A 10,954-nucleotide genomic window follows, 5' to 3' on the forward strand; every position below is an offset into this window, starting at 1 on the left:
GAGAGTGGTGGGGCAGCGGGGAGAGCAGGAGTAGAGGGGAGGGCAGGGGCCAAGGTCCCGAGGCAGGAATGGGTTCCCTGTGTTGGGAACAGCAGGAGGGCCTGAACAGCCAGAGTGGAGTGGGAGGAAAGAGGGGTAGAAGGTGACATCAGGGACATAAAGGGGTGCAGGGGATCATGAAGGGGTCATCGTCCTGAAACAGCACCTCCAGATCCCCGGGGCTGCTTCTCCCCAGGGTGCCCCGCCTGCTTGGGTGAGGTCTGGATTGTAGCTGTAGTCCTAGCCTGATGGCCCCCACCCTCCTCTAATGCCTATTTGGGGTCCCTGCACAGTGACCCCCAGGCCGGGATATCAGGGCTCTGAGGGGAGATCACTTGGAGGTTCGCTTCGTTGAACTCCTGAGGATGACCTCCATCATTTGAAATCGGAAACCCGGTCCCCAAACTGCGCTCCAAGTCCCCTTGTGACTCTGGGGGTGACCTTTCCAGACTCCCCGGGAAGGTGGGGGGGTGGTCCTCAGAGCCCCAGCGGAGTCGGAGACACCTGGACCATCCGCCGCGTTCCCAGAAGTCGCGGTCCCTGCGCCACCCGTAGAGGCCCGTGCAGCGGCCGCTTCCCGGGCCGCTGCGGCAAAGACTGGGCGACCGCGCCCTCCCCCCGCGGTGATTCATCCCGCCCCCTCCCTCTCCTCCCTCCTCCCTCCCTAGGCCGCCGCCGCCGCCGCCGCCGCCGCCGCTGCAGTGCGCAGGAGACCGCGGTCCGCGCCCGAGCGCGCCCGAGCCGAAGCGGGACCTGGGTCGGTGCACCTAGCGGATGTGCCCGGCTGTGCGCGCCAGCGCAACAGCCCGAGCAGCGGCCGCCGCCCGCGCGGCGGGGATGCCCGGACGCCGGGCCCCGGGGCTGGGCCCCCGGCGGTAACCGGAGCGGGGGGGCCGCGCCCCCCCTCTTCCCCCCTCGCCGGTCCCAGAGCCGCAGCTGCTGCGCCCGCGCGCTCCCGGGGACATTCTAACCGCCGCCAGGTCCCGCCGCCTCTCGCCCCGCTATTAATACCGGCGGCCCGGGAGGGGGGCGCAGCACGCGCCGCGCAGCCATGGGGAGGCTGCTGGCTTTAGTGGTCGGTGCGGCACTGGGTGAGTGCGCAGGGGGCGCGCGCGGCCGGGGGCACCGCGGGGTCGCTGGTGGGGCGGCGGGAGTGGCGCTCTGGACTCGGGGCAGCCGCGCGAGAGCCACCCCCGGCCCAACCCTGGGCCGCGCCAAGTCAGCTTCAGAAGTTGTGCGCGCGGGAGCCCGGCTTGGGGAGGGCGGTGGAGGTGCGGGTGGGCTCCAGCGGGCGGGGGCCGGGCTGGCACAGCCTCGCGGCTGCAGGCGCCCAGCCGGGGGCGAGAAAACGCGGAGTCAGCTGCTCCCGGAGCCCCGCAGGCTGCAATGTGACACCCACAGCCGCGGGAGGGGGGTGGGGGGAAGGCGGCGCCCGGAGACTGGGACGGGAAAGACGGAGGGACAGGGAGACATGGAGACGGGAGGAAGGGGGCGAGAGACAGAGGACTCAGAGAGCACCTGAGTGGTGTGCTGGGAGGCTGGGGACGGGGGTCAAGGGGGAGACGGAGACAGAGAGAGGGGTATTGGAGACAGAGAGAGAGAAAGAAAAAGAAAGAGTTAAGAGACTGAGCGCGATGGAGAAAGGGAAACTTGAGAGAGGCAGAAGGAGATGGAGAGAAGAGAGAGGGAGATGGGGGTGCCCGTGAACACCGGGAGAGAATCTGGCATGGAGTTTTAAAAGGGATAGACGTGGAAAGGTGGAAAGGGATTAGGAGAGGTCTCCTTCTGAGCCCAGAGAGTGGACACAAAGTGGAGGGACCTTCAGAGAGACCCCTGAGAGAGACAAAGATGGGAGGGACTGAGACAGAGGGACCGCAGCAGGGGCGGATGGATGAGAAGTCCTGAGGATCAGGAGACAAGGACAGCACAGGGCTGCAGCAGAAGAGACACAGCGTTAGCTACAGAGTGCTGGGAGGCAAGAAGGAGGTGCCAGGTAAGAGAGTGAAGGAATTCTAAGACTGGAATTCCGTGGGGTGCAAAGGCCCTGGGGCAGGAGAGAGCTCAGGAAAGCTTTGAGTAGTGGATGGGGTTGGGGTGGGAAGAGCTCTAGAGGCGAGAACCCTGGGAAAGATGGGATGATGGAAGCAGGAGAGGCTGGGGAGGGGATGGCTCACACAGGGGCTTGTGGGGCTGGGAAGAGGGGCTGAGTGTGGATCAGCCCCAGTTCCAGTGCCCACCTCCCCACAATCCCCCACCCCCAGACCTTCTTTTCTCCCAACCCATTTCTCCTGGAGCTAGCTGGTTTTGCAGTTTAATGGTGAAAGCGACTGCCACCTTGAACTTCTAACTTAGCTGGAAGTGTCATTGTACCACCTAGGTGCTTGGGTTCCTCCAGCAAGGGACTTTCTGAGGAAGGGGCACTCAGGTAGCAAAAAGTCTGAGTTACTGGCAATGTTGACAGTCCCTATGGGGCCTCCCATGTACAAGGCCCTACCTAATGTGTGAAAATGGGCCCAGCCAATGCTGGAAGCAGAGGACCATTTCTTTCAAGAGAGAGGGAAACTGAGACTCAGAGACGAATGACTTGCTGAGGTCACACAGTGAGTGACAGGGCTTAGCCTGGCATCCAGTCCTGTCTGCTGGTAATCATTGAGGGGGGAACAGATGGTTTGTGAGGGGTCTGGCATTGCTTAGGGCAATGGGTGCCTCTGCCTGACCTGAGCCTGCTGTCCCCACAGTGTCCTCAGCCTGGGGGGGCTGCGTGGAGGTGGACTCGGAGACCGAGGCCGTGTATGGGATGACCTTCAAAATTCTTTGCATCTCCTGCAAGCGCCGCAGCGAGACCACCGCTGAGACCTTCACCGAGTGGACCTTCCGCCAGAAGGGCACTGAGGAGTTTGTCAAGGTGTGCGGGTGCCGGGCACGGGTGTGGGATGGCGGGAATCCACGTGTGGGAGGCAGTGGGGCTGGATCTCAGGGAGGGGGCGGGCTTGTTTGTTTTAATAATATGCTGTGATTGCTGACCTGGATTCAGATTCTGGCTCTGCCAATGGCCAGCTGGTGACCTTGGCCAAATCAGTGAGCCTCTCTGAAAGTCAGTTTCCTCCTCGGTAAAGATGGGGTGGCAGTGGTCTCTAGCCCATAGGTTTGCGTGAGGACCGAATGCATTGACGCACCTGGCACATGGTTGGCACGAAATAAATGTCAATGGACTTATTTGGCACCAGCAAACAATGTCTCGGATAGCCATTACGGAGGGAAGACAGAACTTTTTTCTTTTTTTTAAACCTCCTTTGAAATACGTGTGTATTTTGCATTACACATGGGAGAGGGAACCATACATTTCTATGACGTGCTGGAGAATTGGGGTCTCCAGCTGCTGGGATCAGACTGCCCTGTCCCTGCTGGAGGAGTGTGTCTGGTGGCTGGGAAAGAACTGCAGAGAATGTTGGCCTAGAGGCCAGATGGGGCTTGAGAGGATGACTGAGGAACGTGTGTGTGCACATGTGCATCTCGGCTGGAGGCAAAAGCAGGGTCTGGATGACTCCAGGCGTGATCCTAGCCCCCGCCCCCCACCCCTGTGCCCTCTCTGCCTGAGGTCAAGGCGTCTGAGCCCATCTGTGTACCATCTGTGTCTGTGGGTGTCACGGCAGGGGATAGAATCAGGGTCAGGTAAAGGAAGACAGGCCCAGGCAGTGACACCTTCTCCTCCCTGGCTACCCCTAGATTCTGCGCTATGAGAATGAGGTGTTGCAGCTGGAGGAGGACGAGCGCTTTGAGGGCCGCGTGGTGTGGAACGGCAGCCGGGGCACCAAGGACCTGCAGGATCTGTCTATCTTCATCACCAATGTCACCTACAACCACTCGGGCGACTACGAGTGCCACGTCTACCGCCTGCTCTTCTTTGAAAACTACGAGCACAACACCAGCGTCGTCAAGAAGATCCACATTGAGGTAGTGGACAAAGGTGAGTCGGGTGCTGCCTGCCCCTTTGCCGTCACCCACTGGTAAGCCAGATGGAAGGACAGATGGCAGGTAGCGGACAGGACAGGCTGGCTCTGTGCCTGGCCAGCCATCCGCCCACAGCAGCGGGCTGGGGGAAGAGGGGAGCAGCCTCTCCCACCCACTCCAGTTCTGGCCTCTGTTTCCCTCCAGCCCAGGTCAAAGCATGTGTCTCTAGGACAGATGCGTCTCTCTCACAGATGCTCCGGGTACAGAACCCAGCTCTGTCACCTGTGCCGCATGACCTCTGGCAGGTGCCTTCTGTCTCTGAGCCAAAGCATTGTCCTGGGCTCGCCCAGGATAATAATGTGATATGTTTCTCCGGGTGTGGTTTGAGCCATTCTTCCATCACCAGGGTCATGAGGGTTGAGCAATTGCAGGCACATGCCCGGCTTCCAGCAGAGCCTTGCACGTGGTGGTGAGGGTGGTGGTTCTTACTGTTTGAGTAACTCAGCCCTGCTGCCCTCTGTCGTGATGAGACGAGAGCGTGCCACCTAGAGCAGAGTCCCGCACACCCCTCTGCACTCCTGCCACAGGGGAGCCGCGCTGGCCTGCAGAGTCTCACTCAACACCTCTCACCTCTGAGGCGGGCCCGGGGTCCTTTCTAAAACTCTCAGGTGAGGCAGTGTGGGGCCACAGGTGTGGGGCCCACCCTCTGAGCAGCAAGGATCGACAGCGCTTTCGGATGTCTCATCATTTTGCCTCAGCCACCCTGGACCCCTTGTTTGAGGGAGGTCCACCCCTTCTCTGAACCATCTTCTGCTCAGCATCAATTGCAATTGTCAGTGCCCTGTGGCCACTGGCTTAGAGTTGGGGAGATAGCCCAGGTTTGAACCAGCTACAAGTCGTGGCAAGAAGGTCTCTCGGGGCCACAGCACGCACATCCTCACGGGCAACATGCACTGCCCGTCTTTTCCGTGAGATGGATGCTGGCCTCAGTGCCTTACAAGGAGTTCCTTAGTGAATCCGCTCCCCACCCTCGGGGTAGAGGCTCTTCCTATCCCCATTTTACAGATGAGAAGACCACGGCTCAGGGAGGGAAAGTTATGTGGCCAAAGTCATGTGATTGGGAGCTGGACTTGAACCCAGAGGAGCTTGGGTGACTGTGTTTCTGTTCTTGGCATGATTCACTGTACTCTGTGATCAGCCAGAGCCTGTGGGTTTCTTTTTATAATTAGCATTTTTACGTTTATTGTCAAAGTGGTGTAGCCGAATGCAATTCAGCAGGCATGTCTGAGCCACTCAGGTGTTCGTCACGACGCTGGGGGGTGGGGTCACCCGCAGACGTGGACGATGGAGCCCCGCCTGCAGAGTTGCTGTGACAAAGACTCCCCCGGTACTGGGGCTTTACAAAACCTGTTATTGCTCTTGCAAATCTGTAGAGATGAGATGGGAGAGAGTGGGAGGCCCCAGGGCACTGTTCAGCCACCTAGGTTCTTTCCATCTTGTTGTTTGGCAGTTGGCCAGGGTGTTGTGTCCTCTGTACACCATGACCCAGTAGAGCGTCTCTCTTTTTTTTTTTAATTTAAATTTTTATTTTTTGATACAGAGTTTTGCTCTTGTTGCCCAGGCTAGAGTGCAATGGCGTGATCTTGGCTCACTGCAACCTCTACCTCCCGGGTTCACGTGATTCTCCTGCTTTGGCCTCCCAAGTAGCTGGGATTACAGGCATGCGCCACCACGCCCAGCTAATTTTTGTATTTTTAGTAGATATGGGGTTTCCCCACATTGGCCAGGCTGGTCTCAAACTCCTGACCTTAGGTGATGATCCACCTGCCTTGGCCTCCCAAAGTGCTGGGATTACAGGCATGAGCCACTGCACCCGGCCTGAGCCTCTCTTTTTTAGAATTGTCCGCTGTTATCACACTACATCCCAGAGCCCGTATTTTTACCAGCATTTACCATTGTATGCAGTTCCTTATGTTGGCCCTGCAGAGTTTGTTTTCTGCACTATCCACCCAGTTGTAGTGTTTTTTACCCACCATATGTAGTATTGCCTTTTAAACATTACCCACTATATGATAGTATTTTATATTACCCACTATAGTATATTTTATATTACACAATATATTATACTATCATAATATTGCCAAACACAGCAGTTTTTTGTTTTTTGTTAAAGAGAGACCAAGTCTCGCTCTGTTGCACAGGCTGGGATACTGTGGCATAATCATAGCCCACTGCAGCCTCAAACTCCCCAAATCCAGCGATCCTCCTGCTTGAGCCTCCCAAGTAGCTGGGACTACAGGTGTGAGTCACTATGCCCAGCTATATATATATATATCTTTTTTTTGTAGAGACTGGATCTTGCTATGTTGCCCAGGATGATCTTGAACTCCTGGCCTCAAACAGTCTTCCCTCCTTAGCTGCCGTAAGTGCTGGGATTACAGGAGTAAGCCTCCACACCTGGCCTGCAGTATTTTTATTATAATCCATCATGCTAGAGTATTTTTAACATTCCCCACCATGGTGGGTATTTTTATTATCCACCATGCTATGCTATAGTATTTTAAAAATCAATCCTATTGTAGCATTTAAAAATATTCCATTCTATACTATACTGTATTCATCATCACCCCGATACTACAGTATTTTAACATGACTCACTGTGCTACTGTATTTTTTCATTACCCACAATACCACAATATTACTGTATTTGTTAGCACTGCCTGCCATTCCTTATTATTATTTTTGTGATGGAGACTCGCTCTGTCACCCAGGCAGGCTGGAGTGCAGTGGTACAATCTCGGCTCACCGCACCTTCCGGGCTCAAGCGATTCTCCTGCCTTAGCCTCCCAAGTAGTACAGGTGCACTCCACCATGCCCAGCTAATTTTTGTACTTGTAGTAGAGACAGGGTTTTACCATGTTGGCCAGGCTGGTCTCGAACTCCTGACCTCAGGTGATCACCCACCTCAGCCTCCCAAAGTGCTGTGATTACAGGTGTAAGCTACCATGCCTGGCCCATTATTATTATTATTATTATTATTATTATTTTGAGTCAGAGTCTCACTCTGTCGCCTAGGCTGGAGTGCAGTGGCACGATCTTGGCTCATTGCAGCCTGCACCTCCCGGGTTCAAGCAATTCTCCTGCCTCAGCCTCCGAAGTAGCTGGGATTACAGGTGCATGCCACCATGCCTGGCTAATTATTTGTTAGTTTTAGTACAGATGGGGTTTCGCTATGTAGACCAGGCTGGTCTTGAACTCCTGGCCTCCATTGATTCACCCGCCTTGGCCTCCCAAAATGCTGGGATGACACATGTGAGCCACCACACTGACCTTTCTATTATTTTTATCCACCATCTCGCTGCAGTTTCAGTATTGCCCATCAACCTATATTGCCTCCTGGTAATGACCCCTGAGGAACGAGCCATGTCATTTCCATAGGAGGAGGCGACGGGTCATGGTGGTGAGAACTTCACTGACCTGGAAGAGGTGGAGAAGATGCTGGGAAGCTGCGGGGGCTGCCCACCGGTGGTAGGAGCAGGCAGATGGGGACCCGTGGGGACAGTAATCCTATTTTGGATCCACACAACATGAGTGGAAAATGCCTTGAGGTGCAGCAGCGTCTGAGGCGGGTGAGAAATCCGGCCTGCAGAGCCGCGGCTGGCCTTCAGATCTGCGGGCTGCCTATGAGATGCCATGTTACCTAAACCCATTTGGGCACTGAGTTCCAGGAGCGGGGGCAAGAATTCCGATGATGGGGCTTTATCCGGTGTGCATCCAGCCACTGTGGGCAGCCAGGATGCGCTCGTCCTTGAGGTTTTCCGAGGTATCAAGGAGATGGTTGGATAAAGAATTTAGCACAGAGCTTGACTGACAGCAGGTGCCCACTACATGAGATACACTAATAATGTCTGTGGAGGCCGGGTGCAGTTGCTCATGCCTGTCATCCCAGCACTTTGGTGGGAAGATTTCTTGAGGCCAGGAGTTCAAGACCAGCCTGAGCAACACAGCGAGACCTCATCTCTTCCAAAAAAAAAAAAAGGAAAAAATTCACGGAGCCTGGTGGTGCACACTTGTAGTCCCCACTGCTCAGGAGGCTGAGGCAGGAGATTGCTTGAGCTCAGGAGTTCCAGGCTGCAGTGAGCTATGACTGCATCACTGTGCTCCAGCCTGGGCAATAGAGCAAGACCCTGTCTCTTATAAAAATAAAGAAGTTTGTTGAAAAGAATGAATGAAGGAAGGATGGAAGGAATGAGAAGGAAACCCTGTTCCAGCTCCTCCCACAGGGAAGCTGGGGCAGGGCAGGCAGGGGGAGCATCCAGCCTCGCTCCCTCCCTCACTCTGGCCCAGAAAGCACTGGTGCCATCTGCACAGGGTGGAGCCACAGAAAGTGCCCCACTCACAGCAGAGGGAGGCCATTTGAGGACAGCAGGGAAAATGGGATCTCAGCCATCCAGGAGGGGGCCAGAGATGTGGGATGGACACCTAGGAAATCCAGCCGAGGACACCAGAGTGGCTTTTGACTCTGGTCCCCTGGCTGAACGTGTTCCCTTTACAGTTTAAATTTAGGCTCAAGGAGAAGCTGGCAATTGGCAGAGCCAGTGCTGTAGAGAGGATGTAGGGTTTCCGGAAAATAGCCAGCACTTCAGCAGTGCTGACTATGTGCTCATCCAAGCATGTTACGGATGTTAACTCATTTCCTCTCCCAGCAACCCTGTGAGAGGGTCTGAGTATTCCCACCTCCATTTTACAGAGGCTCAGAGAGGTGTAGTCCTTTGCCTGAGGTCACACAGCTAGTAAGAGGCAGAGCTGGGATTTGAACCCTGGCAGTCTGGCCCCAGAGCCCTGGCTGTTAACCATTAGGCTTTACTGCCCCAGTTATAATAATAATAACATTCATAAAAGTGACCCTTCATTGAATGCTATTTATAGATCAAGCACTATTCTAAGGATTTTAAAGCATATTTAATTCTCACAGCACTCTGATGAAGGAAGTATTAATTCTACAATTGAAGAAACAGAGGCCCAGAGACACTGAGTCACTTGCCCAAGGTCACACAGCTGGCCAGTGGCAGAGCCAGCCTTTGAGCCTGAGCCTTCTGGTTGCAGAGCTACGGCTTTTAGGCACTGTGCTGAGGGCCTCCGGAATGACACAGATGTGCCCTCGAGTTACACAGGGAGGCAGGTTGAGGGTGACCCCCACCAGGCCCACCCAAGGCTGGGTATTAATAATCACAGTGCATACACCAGGCCCAGGGAGGTCGAGTCACTTGCCCAAGCTCACACAGCAAGCTCACAGCACACTCAGGCTGTCATGCAGTCTGGGCTACCCCCTTAACCCTGCCTGGCCCCTGCAGCCAACAGAGACATGGCATCCATCGTGTCTGAGATCATGATGTATGTGCTCATCGTCGTGTTGACCATATGGCTCGTGGCAGAGATGGTTTACTGCTACAAGAAGATCGCTGCCGCCACGGAGACTGCTGCACAAGAGAACGCGTGAGTGGGGTGGCTGCGAGGAGTGAGGGCACACAGGGCACCTTCGCACTTGCCAGAGAGGAACACCCGGAGCCGGGCGGGGAGGAGGCAGTGGAGCGGCCCAGGGGGCCATCTCAGTACCACCCAGAGGGGGGCGCTCCCTGTCAGACATGGGATGGGGGTGTCAGACCCAGTCCCTTCCTCCCTCAAACCCGGGAGCTCAGGCTCCCAGCCAGATTCCTCAAAGACCCTGAGGAGTCCACCCGTAGCCCCTCCTCTAACTAAGGAGCCCTGTGTACTTGGGGTGGAGCCCGCTACCTTCCCCCATCCCCTGGGGGTTGGGTCGGTCTGATAATGGGGTCACTGTATACCTGGCCTTTCCCCCACAGCTCGGAATACCTGGCCATCACCTCCGAAAGCAAAGAGAACTGCACGGGCGTCCAGGTGGCCGAATAGCCCCGGTAAGGCGGATGGGCGGGCAGAGGAGAAGGGGATTGGGAGGGGCCGAAGTGCCCCAGGTCCCTAATTCCCCCTCTCTTGCTCCCCTTCAGGCCCTGGGCCCCGCCTCAAGGAAGAGCCAGCCCTAATGGGACTCTCCAGGCACCGCCTGCGCCCAGTGTGGGGGTGGCCACTCCTGGGCCCCGGAAAGCCTGAGTCCTGCGGACGGAGCCGCTGGGGTGGGAGGGGCAGGGGGATTGGCTCGCACCCCCGCCTTGGCCTCCTCCAGCTCCTGCCCCGCCGGCCGCGCACCGCCATGCATGATGGGTAAAGCAATACTGCCGCTGCCCCCACCCTGCTTCTGCTGCCTGTTTGGGGAGGGGGGCGGTGAGGTGGGGGCAGCGGCCCCGCACCCCTCCTCCTTGCTGATTTGCACACATTGGCCGCTTCAGACATGCACTTCTGGGGCCAGCCCCTCCCCGCCTCCTCCCTGCCCGGCGGCAGGGATCGCGATGATGGGCTGGAGCAGTCTGGGGCAGGGGGTTCTGGGACTCACTCCGACTCCCCTTCCCCGGCATCATTTCCTCTCCCGCTTCCTCCGGCTGGACCTGGGGTCCCCCCTCCCTGTAATGCACTCCTGCCCCGGCCCAACCTCGCCCTCTCTCACCAGCCTTGAACTGTGGCCACCTAGAAAGGGGCCCTTTCAGCCTCGTCTCTCTTTACAGAAGTAGTTTTGTTCATGAAATAAAGACTCTTGGACTTGATGCATAGTTTCGATTGTGAGCCCCGTCACCTTCCTCCCATTCCCGTCCCCGAATCCTAGAGCCCGCTTTCCAGGGACCCTACCTGAGGGCCCACAGGTGAAGACACTAATGTCTGATCTGTGTCGGGGTTGGGGGAGCCATTCGCTCAGCGGAGACCATGAGGGGTGAGGGAGAGTAGAACGGAGCCAGGAAGCGAGGAGGTGCCGTGGAGGGAAGAGAATCGAGGCTGATGCTGGGGTGCAGGGGTGGCATGGGGTGTGCAGTGTGCCCAGCAGTGTGGGTCTCTG

At 56.7% G+C, this 10,954-nt stretch overlaps 1 protein-coding gene across 2 annotated transcripts; it reads left to right on the forward strand.

Moving 5' to 3' along the window:
* The first annotated feature begins 710 nt into the window (after window positions 1-710).
* On the forward strand, window positions 711-10,667 carry SCN1B (sodium voltage-gated channel beta subunit 1). Of its 2 annotated transcripts, none has more exons than XM_033225692.1 (6): window positions 711-1,130; window positions 2,778-2,944; window positions 3,766-4,006; window positions 9,345-9,486; window positions 9,855-9,926; window positions 10,017-10,667. In XM_033225692.1, exons 1-5 carry the CDS (start codon window positions 1,091-1,093, stop codon window positions 9,919-9,921), a joined length of 657 nt encoding a protein of 218 aa, XP_033081583.1. In that variant the 5' UTR covers window positions 711-1,090; the 3' UTR covers window positions 9,922-9,926; window positions 10,017-10,667. The 2 variants fall into 2 exon arrangements, with proteins under 2 accessions (XP_033081583.1, XP_033081584.1); XM_033225693.1 differs by lacking the exon at window positions 711-1,130 and adding an exon at window positions 1,494-2,032.
* The last annotated feature ends 287 nt before the right edge of the window (window positions 10,668-10,954 follow it).

This window comes from Trachypithecus francoisi, unplaced genomic scaffold (genome assembly GCF_009764315.1).
Source record: "Trachypithecus francoisi isolate TF-2019V2 unplaced genomic scaffold, Tfra_2.0 Lachesis_group12, whole genome shotgun sequence".
NCBI classification, from domain to species: Eukaryota; Metazoa; Chordata; class Mammalia; order Primates; family Cercopithecidae; genus Trachypithecus; species Trachypithecus francoisi.